Genomic DNA, 16082 nt, shown 5'->3' with positions numbered 1-16082 from the left:
TGTTTTGTAAATGTATTGGTCCGTGTGTTTTTGTAGTTCTTTATAGTTGCCTTTAGTTCTTGCTACTTAACTGCAGTATGCATACATACAGGAAATAAAGCATTAAAAAAAGTGAATCTTTCTGTTATTACAAATCCCAATGGTGCTGATACAATGAAGCTAATATCAGATTTATATATCGACTTTAGTCACAGGTTCATACTTTGAATCATTTAATAAAACGCAAACAAAAAATACAGAATTTGCCCTCACAGGAGTACCTTGAAAGTACTATTGCATCAATGTTCAATTGTGAGATGTGCATGACTGGGTCAGTGCCAGCACTCTGTCCAAAATGCTCTTCTGACCGTGACGCACCTGAAGTGCCCTCAGCTGCCTGGGGTTGAGTCCTTGAAGCTGCACCTTGTCCTCAATTAGAACACGGTCCCTGTCTAAGCACCCTCCCTCAGCTGATCCATAGCTGTCCAAAGTCAAACGGGCTGCGGCGTGGATCAACCACTTCCATGGAGCCGGAAGGCCAGGCAGCCCCTCGTTGGAGAAAGCCAATGAAACCTTCTCGTCATCTGCCTCTTCATCCTCCTCCCATCCCTCGTTCTCTCTAAACTCTTGGAACTCCTCCCTTGACATGCAAAGAACCTGCCGAATAAAACCAGTTCATCAGGGTCCAAGTATGTTTATCCTCATTAAACAGACACAAGGTCACAATCGCTTTGAGGAAAATCAACCAATGTTTTTACCTTAAGTGTGGTGTGGAGCTCCATGTCTGTGAGACAGCCCTGCTTGCCAAAGATGAAGGCCGCCTTCTCTCCCATCTTCAGAATCAATGCTCTCTTCTCCTCTACCAGCTGTCTGTCGAGGTCAGACTGAACGCCTGAAAAGTGAAAATAGGCCGCTACCTGTTAAATTTTCCTCCTTCCATCTCTAAGCATCTCTGAAAAACCCTGAGACCAACCCTCCACTGTACACTATTCAAAGGCTGCTGGCCTTATTTACATATAAAGCTAAGCAGATAGTGAACTGTTCTAAAGCCTGCTGGGGGAGGCTTTAGACTTTGGAACAGTTCAGTCACTATTTACTTAACTTGTGATTCAATTACAATCACAGATACATGATTGATTTATGGATGTAGAATGATGGGTATAGGTCATAGATTAACAATATGTTTGGTCACCTTGCGCTGCAACTTTGTAGAGGTTGGCCATAGGGATGTCAGCAGTTTCATTGCAGTTACTAGGGTATGGCTCAGTGAAGCCGTACATGTGTAGAAGCTGCCAGTTGGCCATCTGGCCATAGGTGTTGAAAACTTCCTGACCTTTGCGAATGGGACGCACACAAATCATCTTCAAAAACTCCTTAAAGAAAGGGCAAGAAAACTGATTTAGAATGGGTTGAAATGAAGGGAAATGTGTCAGGTGTGAAGACGCAACTGCAGGGAAATCTGATTTTAAAAGTTGAATAGAAACGCCAAATGTAGCCAAGCCTGCAGACATCACGTGGTGACATGGCGGTTGATTCTTGCCGTGTAGATCTAAGGTGCGGTGGGCGTCTCCTCACCGGCGTGTACTCAAGATGGGCATTGTGATTGGACACGTGGTTGAGCATGTCGGCCATGGGGACCATCATTGGTAGGTTGGAGGCCTTTTCCTCCTCTTCCTCATCGTCATCCGACCCTTCTTTTTCTTCTTCTTCCTCCAATGGCTCTTGGAAACTACCCAGCAAAATAATACAATTACTAATAATATAAAAAATGATATAATACTCCCATACTATTCAGTATGTGAGTGAGTGCATGAGCCTAATTACCTGTAGGCCATGATGAAGGCTACCAGGCGTGTGTATAGCTGCAGCGTGTGTATGCTGGGGTTCCACAGGTCGGTGTGTTGGGCGATGAAGGGGAGGACCACAGTGCTGTACTCCTTCTGGATGTTGGCCAGGTCCCGCTCCACAGCTTCCGGGATGCCCGTGCCCCTGAGGAGGGTTCCCCGCTCCTCTTTGGACCTTCACGGACCCCAACAATCCCCCCCAACAGCGGTTTAACACAATGACAGCTCTTGAATGAACATCACATCTCAAATGGATAAAGAAAAGAAACACTGAGATTATATTATTCTATTTTACTACTGACTAATAGTCGATGCTACTAAACTAAACCGATATATATGTTTTGTTTCTGACCAGAACAAGGGCTGGTCCAGGCGGCTGAAGTCGGTCCAGAGTGACAGGTAGGGAGCCCAGGGCGACTCTGGGCTGGTGTACTCGTACAGCAGGGCCATAAGTAGTGGCACCCATCCCGACGAGCTCTCCAGCAGCTCCTTGCCTGGAGGAAGATGGAGATGTGACAGTGAGTGGGGGTGTGATGTGTTGAAGTTGCTAATGTGGAGGCCTGATAAGATCTGATTATTCATTCGCTTTCCCTTCTGTAAAAAATGTTTCACGAAATCCAAAGTACCAGATAAGACATGAGATGATATGAGCTGAACAGCCCACCATGCTAGTATTTTAATATTTTTTTTGTGTGACAGTGCTTCACAACAAAAGATCGCACCTTGTTCGAGTACTGCAGAGACCTTGGATGTTCCATGATGTAGCAGAACCGACCTTGGAATTATAAACAGAACTTCCCCTTCCTCTATATCCTCCTTAGCCAGCATGCCGTAGTCTGCTTGTGTTCCCTTTCTACTCACATACACCTAATGGGAGAAGGATTAATTTGAAGTTACAAATTCTGTAAGGTCACAGCTATATTGTCAAATTGTTTTACTTTTCTGTCAATGAAATTTGTCAACTATAATCTAGGTGGACCTAACAGGTAAACAGAAGGAATAACACTGCACTTTAGAATAATATATACCTTGTTGTGGTTGAGTTTAAGGCCCACTCTGTCGCACCACTGTAGGAAGTTTTGCAAAGAGGAGGCATCCTCTGATCCATCATCTAGCTATCATGGGCACAGATGGGGGTTTGTTTCAAGTTACAGTTCCATTGACCCCGACAAAACATCAGAACTATGTTCCTTTCTCCAGTCATGTTAATATCAACATAAAGGAAGAAAGGCACAATAGCAAGCATCAGTCTTTTGGAATATCAAGATTGCTTCGTAATTCAAAAAGTCCATATCTAAAACCAGCAACAACTTTCAAATGCCGGGCAGATAGTACCATCTGAAATCCGCATGCACTTAGTAAATATATAAACAAATAGCATGAAGCGTAGTAACTATGATTTATTTCACAACGGACTGCAGCTGTGTAACTGTGGCTGTAGCTTATAACACATTTCACCAATTGGTCGATTTTCTAACCTTGAATCGTTTACTGTTTGTTGCCATTTCCGTGCCCAAAACCCAATCCGAGAGTCCGCGTATATAAATCAGTTAAGTATCTGAAGTTATATGAAGTAACTACCAACACGTGGACATTGTATGGTGAAAACAGGCATCTAAAATGTAACTGCAGTCACAGCATGCTTGTATGATGGGTAACGTTTGGGTGCTGGATGGTAGGGTACGGCATACAAAGATGGCCGCCATTTAATTTCATACCAACTTTATTGAACAACCACATACAGTAACTGACATTTATGTAGAAAAAAACAGACTTTTCCCACTGAAAATGGTTCATTAAGGTCAGGTTAAAGCACGTTTTCAGCAAAAATAAGAACGTATGACAAAAAATATAACACTGTAAACGATGCCAAAATAATGCTAGTCCATATATCTTGCATTAAAAATAAAATTTAATATATTAAGAAAATAAGAGAGTGGCAAATAAAAAAATCTGAACACAGTAATTGTTCTACCAGAAAATATGCCCTCATTTAAAAAAGAAATCTGTCAACAGCAACAGCATCAACAGGTATTGTCCCATATAATATGATGCGGATGATGCCTGTTGACTATCAAAAGCACTAATCTCTTTCTGGGTTACAGGAAACTATCATTCATTAACTAACAAAGGCCTCCTGTCAATAATTACAGATTGTATTTAAAAAAGTAGGCCCCTCATATACTTGGTTCTGCTAACTATAATCACTGTATGTTGGTCAACTCGATACAATATTTGGTTTACTGAACCAAACTTTTTTTGTGATAACGTTACTTAAAGTCTTCTTCTTAAAGGTTCAATAACATCATTATCTTACCATTTCGATATAAATATAATAGCTAGCTAGATAGATAGATAGATAGATAGATAGATAGATAGATAGATAGATAGATAGATAGATAGATAGATAGATAGATAGATAGATAGATAGATAGATTCTCGGAAATCTTTTAACAATACGATTTCCGAGAATGCACACGAAGTTTTAACATTCCAAAACAAAGAAACCAAAAAAAATACGAGTGCAAAACAATGACGTCAGGCGGTTGTTTCCTAGGCACCGGACGCCGAGTGCAGAGCTGAGGGGGGCGTGTGGCGCGGCGGTCCGGTCACACGGTCGTTCCGGAAGAATGACAATGCAGCATTGGAATAAAAAAAGTTGTTTACTGCATCCAAGATGTTGTGTGCCGTGTGCACTAATCAAAATTTGAGTCACGGGCAATTAAATTATGAATGACCCTTTTTAACAAACGACTGAACAAGGACAAGTCCGGTGTTCTAAAATGTATTCTGGGATGAACAATATTATCACAGCGTTATATAGAGCCTGCCTTGATCTCTCAGATGTCCTTGCATGTTTACAATTTTCCTCTTTAGATGGACGCAGGATCTTAAATCTGTTAAATAATCCAATCGAACACAATATTATTTTGACATCACATCATCAGGGCAAAGCACGTGCCTGAACATGTTCAGGTGTATTAGGGTTAAGGTTGTTTTATCCTACTATTTTCTTCGAGAAAATTCGGTTAGACTTACGTAATTTGAAAATAGCACACCGCCCAACTTCAGGAATGTGCTTTTCTTTCGAAAAACCCGTGCGCAAAATCAACAGCACGAGGGCAGTGCGTTTTGCACCCGGGTTTGTTTCTATCAGGACACTATAAAGGTGACACTCCAGCCACATGCAATATACAATCCGACGAGACAAGAACACATTCGCTCAACACAGAGAAGAACTGACCACTACCTGAAAAAAATGGATCCCTGCGACTGCGCCAAGAGTGAGTTACACTGATTGTTTTGTATTCATCGTGTTATGTGATCGACGCAATTGCCCTTATTCCAATCAGACTTGGAGCAGGGTATTTTATAACGGCGTATCGTATTTGTGTTTCTGTAGCTGGAACCTGCAACTGCGGCACATCATGCACCTGCGCAAACTGCTCCTGCACAAAATGCAAGAAAAGTAAGATGAATCGCCTTCGGTGCAAAATATGTCATTCAATATTTTAATCATGTTGGGGTATCTTCAACCATGCCTTCAGCCCTTCCGTTAAATATAACTGACTTGATGTTGAAATAATGTGTATTATAGACGGGTCTTGAGGCCATTTAATTGCATAACCTTGTGGTCCGTTATCCCGATCTATTTAACTGATCTTTCCTTTTCCGGCAGGTTGCTGCGAGTGCTGTCCTTCAGGCTGCAGCAAGTGCGCCTCCGGGTGCGTGTGCAAAGACAAGACCTGCGACACTAATTGTTGCCAGTGAGGACCGGAGCTATCAAACTCTACTTGATGTAGCCTTGGAAAAAGGGACCAATGTTAACTATTTGTTGAAATTGTGTGTATTTGTTTGTACGTATCGATGTTAAAAAATAAAATGCGTTTACTCTACATGCTTGCTTTAAGTCATTTGGGTTATCTATGCATGTCCTCCCTATAGGCTACACGAACCAGTGCCAAATAAAATATGGGGCCTGCACATGTTTTCTTTAAAGACTTTTAAAATAAAAAACGTAGCGGTTTTTTTATGACCGTCAAGCGTTTCCATTTAGACAATTTAAACTTAATTTAGCGTACAATTCTTAATTAATGTCTAACCAGATAGCTTTATACCTTCTATTGGTTACACTATTTGGGTTTGTAATCACTGGGCTGAGTTTCTCAATGAGCATTTTCTCGTGATGTTACAAAGACTTAACGTTGAACAGGCATTTATCATTTTCACCGTGTAATAAAATGAGGGACATGAGTAGGATGCAGGGGTGTAGCCACATGGGGGCCAGGGGGGGCATGCACCCCCCTGGTCAGAGGTTGCCCCTGGCCCCCAGTCTTAAAAAATAAAATTAAAAAATCCTGAACGGAACGTTCTGAAGAAAGCTGAAATGCACTATTAGTTTGATCTAACTTTTACTTATTATTATTATTGTTATATTTTGGCGTTGTGTAAGCTTAATCTTACAGCATGTTTACAAATGTTTTACTTATGTTAAAGTAGTAGAATACAAACATAATAGCTATCAAGCAACAAGAGACTCGTTATTAAGGTAAATAATTGCTGAGAAACATTAAAAAAATATTTAACAGTTTAGACCAGGGATGAATTTACTCATAAGCTACATTCATTTCGGATAATGCGTTTTCCATAAGGATGGACGACTTGGAGAACACTTAAATCGATGGTCCAATAACTTTAATGAATTGTATTGGGGGTCTTCTATGTTATATTCGGGTCTTCCATATTAGCGCTGGCACGATTTATAGGATTTTGATAAATCGTGGCAGCGCTAATATGGGAGACCCGAATCTAACATTTTTGATTAATAATAGGCCTGCACAACTGTGTGCCTGAATAAATTTTCGGAATTCAAAAAAGTTAATAAGTATTTCTTGTTCAAAGGAAGTACAGCACTCGGCCCAACTTTATGAGTGTCCATTTCGCAGAATAATCGAGAAGTGTCTAGCTGCAGACCTTGGTAATCAGCACGACAGTCGCCTGGTGTGTTTTGCACCCGGTTTTGTTTCTTACCGGACCCTTTATAAGTGACACTCAACAACATTCCATCACTAAGTTCAATTAAACGAGAAGACGTTCGCGCTACGCTGAGAAGGACTGACCACGATCTAATAAAATGGACCCTTGCGACTGCACCAAGAGTGAGTTATGGCCCTAAAGATTACTTAATTGTTTGTGATGTGATGACGTTAGTGGCCGTTATGATGCAGGCAGTATATTTTAGTGTATTGTAGAGTGTATTGTAAGTCTTCTGTTTTTAGCTGGAACCTGCAACTGCGGCACATCATGCACCTGCCTAAACTGCTCCTGCACAACATGCAAGAAAAGTAAGATAAATGCGCTTTGAATCTAAAGGTTTTTGAAGATTTTATTTCTATATATTTTTTAAATATATTTTGACGTTGAACACTGCTAACCCGTAACTCTCACCACTCATGCCCTACCAGCCTGCTCTATATAACTGATGTTTTTTCCTACTCTGGCAGGTTGTTGCGAGTGCTGTCCAGTAGGCTGCAACAAGTGCGCCTCCGGGTGCGTGTGCAAAGACAATGGCTGCGGTACAAATTGTTGCCAGTGAGGACTGTCTCAAAAGCTTCCGAATGGGGGGGCTTGTTGGAAGGGACCAAAGTAATTTGTTAATTGCTGTACTCTTCCAAAATAAACTGCATCTTCTCTACCTGTTCACATTTTGATCTTTGGCTGAAATGGGATTCCTATGATGACATCCAATAAAAATGCCCTGCTCGTTTACATGGTCAGGCATACTAAACATGTAAACGAACATTTAGCTATAGGCCTATATGTAATCTAAAGGCTGTGTACTGGGGATTTCAGGCCATATAATTATAATCTGGCATTCTTCCCTTATCTTTTTTGGGGATTTGAACCTGCACTATAACTTCTGTACAATTATTTACTCCATTAAATATAAACTAGAGCCATAACAGGAATTTCTATATATAGGTTTAGTTCTCTGATCTGGTGTTTTTACAAATATTTGAATCATTCAGCTAGCCTCGATTTATATAATGTGGGGCTATGGAATAAGTGCTATAGTTCATAATAAGCTTGGAGATCTGTATAGTTGGGCCTATAATTTCATTTTGGCACCAACCTACAATTGTAATATAGAAACACTTTAAATACCCATTGTGTTTACAGAACATGGAGCTGACATCAACTAGGCAATGCCATGAAAAGTTAAACTAGATTTACCAAGTGTAAACGTTTCAACTCTGGGATGAAAATCAAAGTAGCCTACTTCCTGCGACTCGCATGTGGACGAACCGAACTTATTTGTTTTAATTTAGAAATGTTCACACTATTCTAAGTGTTCAACTTTATACGTGTATATAGGCCTATCAAATAGCCTACATTTAATCAGAATCAAGGTATAAAAGATTTACATATGCAGTCTTTTCAATTGTGATTTTTCTTTGGAGGAATTTGTTCGTCTCTACTAGGTGATCTAATATAGATTACTTAAAATTAGACTAGTACCAAATACCAAGCGAATTGACCAAGTAACACATTTTCTACACTATATTTTTTAATACTATTTTTCGTCGATCGGCAGAGTACAGACGGATTCAAAGCCCTATAAATTAAACCTAACAAAGAACAGAACCAAAATACCAAAGACGTATTATGCAGAAGTGATGCGTCGATTTCCCCAAACAGAACTCAAACGCGCTTGCCGTTTCTACTCGGAGAATCAAAGAGACCCACCGGAAGCAATCTTAGAGGCTTATCCGTGTTGACGATTCGCACTCCGTATTGTGTTTATCATCGAAACAAAGTTCCTTTTTATTTTTACGTTTGGACTTTTAAAGGAAACATGCCTAAAGTTGTTTCAAGAAGCGTTGTATGTTCGGATACCAGAGACAGGGAAGAATACGACGATGGGGAAAAACCACTTCACGTCTACTACTGTCTGTGTGGTCAAATGGTTTTGGTACTGGATTGTCAATTGGAAAAACTCCCCATGCGGCCCAAGGATAAAGCGAGAGTCATTGATGCAGCCAAACATGCCCACAAGTTTTGCAACGTGGAGGACGACGAAAACGTCTATATAAAGCGATAAGATGGCATCGAGCGACAGTTCCGCAAAAAGTGTGGTAAATGTGGGCTTGTACTTTTCTACCAGCATCAGATGAAGAGCACTCCTGTCACGTTCATTGTAGACGAAGCTGTTGTAAAGTTCGGCTCGGGATACGGGAACACGAGTGTCTACAGCCAAAAGCCAGTTGAGGCGCCTAAAAAGGTCCGGGTCATGATGACGAAGCGGACCAAAGACATGGGCAAGTTCAGCTCAGTCACAGTGTCCCCCATCGATGAGGAAGAAGAGGAGATTGAGGCAAGAGAGGTTGCAGACTCTTACGCCCAAAATGCCAAAGTGATTGAGAAGCAGTTGGAGAGAAAGGGAATGAGCAAGAAACGACTTCAAGAGCTGGCTGAACTGGAGGCAAAGACAGCAAAGAACAAAGGCATGCTTATTGACAACCAGTTTAAGTAGTGCCAGAAGAAGTGACACTTTTTCAGATTTCTCAGATTTCCTTGCATGTTTACAATTTTCCTCTTTAGATGGACGCAGGATCTTAAATCTGTTAAATAATCCAATCGAACACAATATTATTTTGACATCACATCATCAGGGCACAGCACGTGCCTGAACATATTCAGGTGTATTAGGGTTAAGGTTGTTTTATCCTACTATTTTGTTCGAGAAAATTCGGTTAGACTTACGTAATTTGAAAATAGCACACCGCCCAACTTGAGGAATGTGCTTTTCTTTCGAAAAACCCGTGCGCAAAATCAACAGCACGAGGGCCGTGCGTTTTGCACCCGGGTTTGTTTCTATCTGGACACTATAAAGGTGACACTCCAGCGACATGCAATATACAATCCGACGAGACAAGAACACATTCGCTCAACACAGAGAAGAACTGACCACTGCCTGAAAAAAATGGATCCCTGCGACTGCGCCAAGAGTGAGTTACACTGATTGTTTTGTATTCATCGTGTTATGTGATCGACGCAATTGCCCTTATTCCAATCAGACTCGGAGCAGGGTATTTTATAACGGCGTATCGTATTTGTGTTTCTGTAGCTGGAACTTGCAACTGCGGCACATCATGCACCTGCGCAAACTGCTCCTGCACAAAATGCAAGAAAAGTAAGATGAATCGCCTTCGGTGCAAAATATGTCATTCAATATTTTAATCATGTTGGGGTATCTTCAACCATGCCTTCAGCCCTTCCGTTAAATATAACTGACTTGATGTTGAAATAATGTGTATTATAGACGGGTCTTGAGGCCATTTAATTGCACAACCTTGTGGTCCGTTATCTCGATCTATTTAACTGATCTTTCTTTTTCCGGCAGGTTGCTGCGAGTGCTGTCCTTCAGGCTGCAGCAAGTGCGCCTCCGGGTGCGTGTGCAAAGACAAGACCTGCGACACTAATTGTTGCCAGTGAGGACCGGAGCTGTCAAACTCTACTTTATGTAGCCTTGGAAAAAGGGACCAATGTTAACTATTTGTTGAAATTGTGTGTATTTGTTTGTACGTATCGATGTTAAAAAATAAAATGCGTTTACTCTACATGCTTGCTTTAAGTCATTTGGGTTATCTATGCATGTCCTCCCTATAGGCTACACGAACCAGTGCCAAATAAAATATGGGGCCTGCACATGTTTTCTTTAAAGACTTTTAAAATAAAAAACGTAGCGGTTTTTTTATGACCGTCAAGCGTTTCCATTGAGACAATTTTAACTGAATTTAGCGTACAATTCTTAAATAATTTCTAACCAGATAGCTTTATACCTTCTATTGGTTACACGATTTGGGTTTGTAATCACTGGACTGAGTTTTTCAATGAGCATTTTCTCGTGATGTTACAAAGACTTGTTAACGTTGAACAGGCATTTATCATTTTCACCGTGTAATAAAATGAGGGACATGAGTAGGATGCAGGGGTGTAGCCACATGGGGGCCATGCACCCCCCTGGTCAGAGGTTGCCCCTGGCCCCCCGAGTCTTAAATTAAAAAATCCTGAACGGAACGTTCTGATGAAAGCTGAAATTCACTATTAGTTTGATCTAATTTTTACTTATTATTCTTGTTATATTTTGACATTACGAAAAAATATTCGTAATGCCAATCATGCCCCCCCCCCCTCCATTTGTTTGGCGTTGTGTAAACTTAATCTTACAGCATGTTTACAAATGTTTTACTTATGTTAAAGTAGTAGCATACAAACATAATAGCTATCAAGCATCAAGAGACTCGTTATTAGGCTACATAATTGCTGAGAAACATTAAAAAAATATTTAACAGTTTAGACCAGGGATGAATTTACTCAAAAGCTACATTCAATTCGGATAATGCGTTTTCCAAAAGGATGGACGACTTGGAGAACACTTAAATCGATGGTCCAATAACTTTAATGAATTGTATTGGGGGTCTTCTATGTTATATTCGGGTCTTCCATATTGGCGCTGCCACGATTTATAGGATTTTGATCGGACCCTATAAATCGTGGCAGCGCTAATATGGGAGACCCGAATCTAACATTTTTGATTAATAATAGGCCTGCACAACTGTGTGCCTGAATACATTTTCGGAATTCAAAAAAGTTAATAAGTATTTCTTGTTCAAAGGAAGTACAGCACTCGGCCCAACTTTATGAGTGTCCATTTCGCAGAATAATCGAGAAGTGTCTAGCTGCAGACCTTGGTAATCAGCACGACAGTCGCCTGGTGTGTTTTGCACCCGGTTTTGTTTCTTACCGGACCCTTTATAAGTGACACTCAACAACATTCCATCACTAAGTTCAATTAAACGAGAAGACGTTCGCGCTACGCTGAGAAGGACTGACCACGATCTAATAAAATGGACCCTTGCGACTGCACCAAGAGTGAGTTATTGCCCTAAAGATTACTTCATTGTTTGTGATGTGATGACGTTAGTGGCCGTTATGATACAGGCAGTATATTTTAGTGTATTGTAGAGTGTATTGTAAGTCTTCTGTTTTTAGCTGGAACCTGCAACTGCGGCACATCATGCACCTGCCTAAACTGCTCCTGCACAACATGCAAGAAAAGTAAGATAAATGCGCTTTGAATCTAAAGGTTTTTGAAGATTTTTTATTTCTATATATTTTTTAAATATATTTTGACGTTGAACACTGCTAACCCGTAACTCTCACCACTCATGCCCTACCAGCCTGCTCTATATAACTGATGTGTTTTCCTACTCTGGCAGGTTGTTGCGAGTGCTGTCCAGTAGGCTGCAACAAGTGCGCCTCCGGGTGCGTGTGCAAAGACAATGGCTGCGGTACAAATTGTTGCCAGTGAGGACTGTCTCAAAAGCTTCCGAAAGGGGGGGCTTGTTGGAAGGGACTAAGTAATTTGTTAATTGCTGTACTCTTCCAAAATAAACTGCATCTTCTCTACCTGTTCACATTTTGATCTTTGGCTGAAATGGGGTTCCTATGATGACATCCAATAAAAATGCCCTGCTCGTTTACATGGTCAGGCAAACTAAACATGTAAACGAACATTTAGCTATAGGCCTATATGTAATCTAAAGGCTGTGTACTGGGGATTTCAGGCCATATAATTATAATCTGGCATTCTTCCCTTATCTTTTTTGGGGATTTGAACCTGCACTATAACTTCTGTACAATTATTTACTCCATTAAATATAAACTAGAGCCATAACAGGAATTTCTATATATAGGTTTAGTTCTCTGATCTGGTGTTTTTACAAATATTTGAATCATTCAGCTAGCCTCGATTTATATAATGTGGGGCTATGGAATAAGTGCTATAGTTTATAATAAGCTTGGAGATCTGTATAGTTGGGCCTATAATTTCATTTTGGCACCAACCTACAATTGTAATATAGAAACACTTTAAATACCCAATGTGTTTACAGAACATGGAGCTGACATCAACTAGGCAATGCCATGAAAAGTTAAACTAGATTTACCAAGTGTAAACGTTTCAACTCTGGGATGAAAATCAAAGTAGCCTACTTCCTGCGACTCGCATGTGGACGAACCGAACTTATTTGTTTTAATTTAGAAATGTTCACACTATTCTAAGTGTTCAACTTTATACGTGTATATAGGCCTATCAAATAGCCTACATTTAATCAGAATCAAGGTATAAAAGATTTACATATGCAGTCTTTTCAATTGTGATTTTTCTTTGGAGGAATTTGTTCGTCTCTACTAGGTGATCTAATATAGATTACTTAAAATTAGACTAGTACCAAATACCAAGCGAATTGACCAAGTAACAAATTTTCTACACTATATTTTTTAATACTATTTTTCGTCGATCGGCAGAGTACAGACGGATTCAAAGCCCTATAAATTAAACCTAACAAAGAACAGAACCAAAATACCAAAGACGTATTATGCAGAAGTGATGCGTCGATTTCCCCAAGCAGAACTCAAACGCGCTTGCCGTTTCTACTCGGAGAATCAAAGAGACCCACCGGAAGCAATCTTAGAGGCTTATCCGTGTTGACGATTCGCACTCCGTATTGTGTTTATCATCGAAACAAAGTTCCTTTTTATTTTTACGTTTGGACTTTTAAAGGAAACATGCCTAAAGTTGTTTCAAGAAGCGTTGTATGTTCGGATACCAGAGACAGGGAAGAATACGACGATGGGGAAAAACCACTTCACGTCTACTACTGTCTGTGTGGTCAAATGGTTTTGGTACTGGATTGTCAATTGGAAAAACTCCCCATGCGGCCCAAGGATAAAGCGAGAGTCATTGATGCAGCCAAACATGCCCACAAGTTTTGCAACGTGGAGGACGACGAAAACGTCTATATAAAGCGACAAGATGGCATCGAGCGACAGTTCCGCAAAAAGTGTGGTAAATGTGGGCTTGTACTTTTCTACCAGCATCAGATGAAGAGCACTCCTGTCACGTTCATTGTAGACGAAGCTGTTGTAAAGTTCGGCTCGGGATACGGGAACACGAGTGTCTACAGCCAAAAGCCAGTTGAGGCGCCTAAAAAGGTCCGGGTCATGATGACGAAGCGGACCAAAGACATGGGCAAGTTCAGCTCAGTCACAGTGTCCACCATCGATGAGGAAGAAGAGGAGATTGAGGCAAGAGAGGTTGCAGACTCTTACGCCCAAAATGCCAAAGTGATTGAGAAGCAGTTGGAGAGAAAGGGAATGAGCAAGAAACGACTTCAAGAGCTGGCTGAACTGGAGGCAAAGACAGCAAAGAACAAAGGCACGCTTATTGACAACCAGTTTAAGTAGTGCCAGAAGAAGTGACACTTTTTTACCCGTCAAACACATTTGGACTATTGTCACACATTACCTTTTTCAGTACCCCTAAAGAAGCAGGTCCTGTGAAGTGACACAGATGAATGATTGACATTTGGCTGCAATTGTTTTAATGCTTAAAAGTTCTTATTTTGCAAATGTGAAGTCCAACGTTAAAGGAAATATGCTGATAATTAAATTGTCCAAAATGCATTTTACCCTAGAAAATCATGGTTATTTTGTTTCATTGTACGTATTGTTTATTTGGGGTTCCTTTAAACAATCTGGCCACCCCTGGCCAGATGGACAATTTACAGTTATCTTCAAGTGAAAAAATAAACAGTGCCCAAAGTCCCTTTCAGCAAGTAATTTATTTCTCCTCAGGCAACCATAACATCTTGCAAGCTATTACCAGCTATAAGAGTATTTCATTTTTTGTAATTTCCCCCCATTGTTGTGGCAGAACACAACAATGGGGAGTCTTAATCAGAAGCATTCTTCAGACTCCTGCTTGAACCTCAATCATGAAGTGGACATCATCTGTGGACTGTAGTGGCCATCCGACACCACAACACTTCCTATCGTGGAATGAAATGCTCAAATTGAACGTTGGCCTCTAGATTTGATAATTGGTCTCATTCTTCCTTCCACCTGCTCAAGATTTCCTGAATGCATATCTTAATTGTATGCTCTTTTAGGTTCTCTGCTTGCCCTGTTCCGGCCCCTGAATCCGTGGCCATCTTTTAAAAAAAGTTCAGGAATTAATTAGGGATGGGCGTGAGGAATCGATTACTCGAGTACTCCTCGTTACAAATGAACTCGGTTGGTGGACAGGCAAACTCGAGTTTGCATATACACACATAAACAAAGTTTTCTGAAGCAAATGTATCAATTTTCTGTCGGCGCCACTAACGCATGACGTGGGCACAAAGAAAATGAAATGCATCCATTTCCATGGCGCGTTCCGTGCCGTATGCAGGCACGCCAGAATTCAAAAAGTTAAGAGATGGCGGTTAAAGCAAACCGCAGCGAAGAATTGAAATACTTTAAAGAAATAGGAGATCATAAGGTGAAATGTAAAATATGCCAAGCGAAATCGAGCTACCAGAAAGTACTATGCGGCAACATATGCTCCTGAAACACAACGGTGAGTTCGGGAAAGCAGACCCGCAGCAACGGTGAAAGTGAAAGTGTGTCGGCTATTTTCACCGCCGCAAAACGCAGCTGTAATCCCGGGCGTGTAGAGAAGATCACAACGCTGGAGTATTTCCATAGTCCATTTGCTGCCGTTTTATTTGCAGCTTTAAATTATTTGCAATGGTTAGGCTACTTGTTTCGTTTTTTTTAAACTGTTACAGGCCTTGGTTCGACGTGATTTAAATTGTGAGACGCATATTTATTTTTGTAAGGAAAATGTGTTTTGAACGGTAAATAACAAAAATAAATAATGAATACTCTGATAACTCTGACTGTTTTGATGGAGAATAAGCATTACATGTTTGGTTGGTAATATTGACGTTCATCATCAGGCCTATTCCTGCTGCAGATGCGTTGCATTCTAAAAATAGATTTGATTTAACGAGTACTCGATTGATCCTCGAGGAATTCCTTCGATCACTCGAGTTTGGAATTTACCACTCGTGCCCATCCCTAGAATTAATACAAATTCAGGATGGTTATAAGGATACTTCTCTGCCCCACTTGCTCACACTATGCTCCTATCCAGAAAGTTTTTTGCAGACATGTCATATAATTAAGGACATCGAGTTTTAAAATACTGAATTTCTGACCGGCACATTGTATAACAGGGGTCTTAATTAGAAAAAAAAGAAAAATGTTCAACTGAAGTGTGACTATTTGAGTGGTATTTAATATGGGAGCTAATTTGCAATGTCTATATTTAACTGCGCCTGCTATTGTGTCCTTGTGAACCAACAAGGG

At 40.5% G+C, this 16082-nt stretch overlaps 2 protein-coding genes, 2 long non-coding RNA genes and 1 pseudogene across 5 annotated transcripts; 4 read left to right on the top strand and 1 right to left on the bottom strand.

Annotated features, from left to right (window-relative positions):
* Positions 1-107: 107 nt before the first annotated feature.
* On the bottom strand, positions 108-3516 carry setd6 (SET domain containing 6, protein lysine methyltransferase). Of its 2 annotated transcripts, none has more exons than XM_030366976.1 (9): positions 3302-3516; positions 2852-2938; positions 2546-2690; positions 2176-2317; positions 1804-1998; positions 1555-1732; positions 1172-1352; positions 738-871; positions 108-636 (listed from the first exon to the last, which is right to left on the bottom strand). In XM_030366976.1, exons 1-9 carry the CDS (start codon positions 3326-3328, stop codon positions 286-288), a joined length of 1440 nt encoding a protein of 479 aa, XP_030222836.1. In that variant the 5' UTR covers positions 3329-3516; the 3' UTR covers positions 108-285. The 2 variants fall into 2 exon arrangements, with proteins under 2 accessions (XP_030222836.1, XP_030222837.1); XM_030366977.1 differs by having other exon boundaries at positions 199-636; positions 1555-1708; positions 3302-3515.
* Positions 3517-4900: 1384 nt separating this feature from the next.
* LOC115551314 (uncharacterized) lies at positions 4901-7523 on the top strand. Its single transcript, XR_003978020.1, has 3 exons — positions 4901-5107; positions 5227-5292; positions 7328-7523. It is a non-coding gene; the product is annotated as an uncharacterized LOC115551314 (long non-coding RNA).
* A 1016-nt stretch (positions 7524-8539) lies between these two features.
* On the top strand, positions 8540-9809 carry LOC115551310 (UPF0428 protein CXorf56 homolog pseudogene; annotated as a pseudogene).
* Positions 9810-11673: 1864 nt separating this feature from the next.
* Positions 11674-12301, top strand: LOC115551315 (uncharacterized). Its single transcript, XR_003978021.1, has 3 exons — positions 11674-11759; positions 11880-11945; positions 12107-12301. It is a non-coding gene; the product is annotated as an uncharacterized LOC115551315 (long non-coding RNA).
* Positions 12302-13274: 973 nt separating this feature from the next.
* steep1 (STING1 ER exit protein 1) lies at positions 13275-14359 on the top strand. Its single transcript, XM_030366991.1, has one exon. It carries the CDS (start codon positions 13458-13460, stop codon positions 14133-14135), a length of 678 nt encoding a protein of 225 aa, XP_030222851.1. The 5' UTR covers positions 13275-13457; the 3' UTR covers positions 14136-14359.
* The last annotated feature ends 1723 nt before the right edge of the window (positions 14360-16082 follow it).

This window comes from Gadus morhua, chromosome 9 (assembly GCF_902167405.1).
Source record: "Gadus morhua chromosome 9, gadMor3.0, whole genome shotgun sequence".
Classification (NCBI taxonomy): Eukaryota; Metazoa; Chordata; class Actinopteri; order Gadiformes; family Gadidae; genus Gadus; species Gadus morhua.
This window is presented reverse-complemented; position numbering and strand designations above follow the sequence as displayed.

Coding starts and splice junctions, on each gene's coding strand:
- setd6 (XM_030366976.1), bottom strand. CDS start 3,328: ATGGCAACAAACAGTAAACGATTCAAG. Junction 1,733..1,803: donor GCCTTCATCATGGCCTACAG/GTAATTAGGCTC, acceptor TTATATTATTAG/TAATTGTATTATTTTGCTGG. Junction 1,353..1,554: donor CCCATCTTGAGTACACGCCG/GTGAGGAGACGC, acceptor CCTTTCTTTAAG/GAGTTTTTGAAGATGATTTG.
- steep1 (XM_030366991.1), top strand. CDS start 13,458: ATGCCTAAAGTTGTTTCAAGAAGCGTTGTATGTTCGGATACCAGAGAC.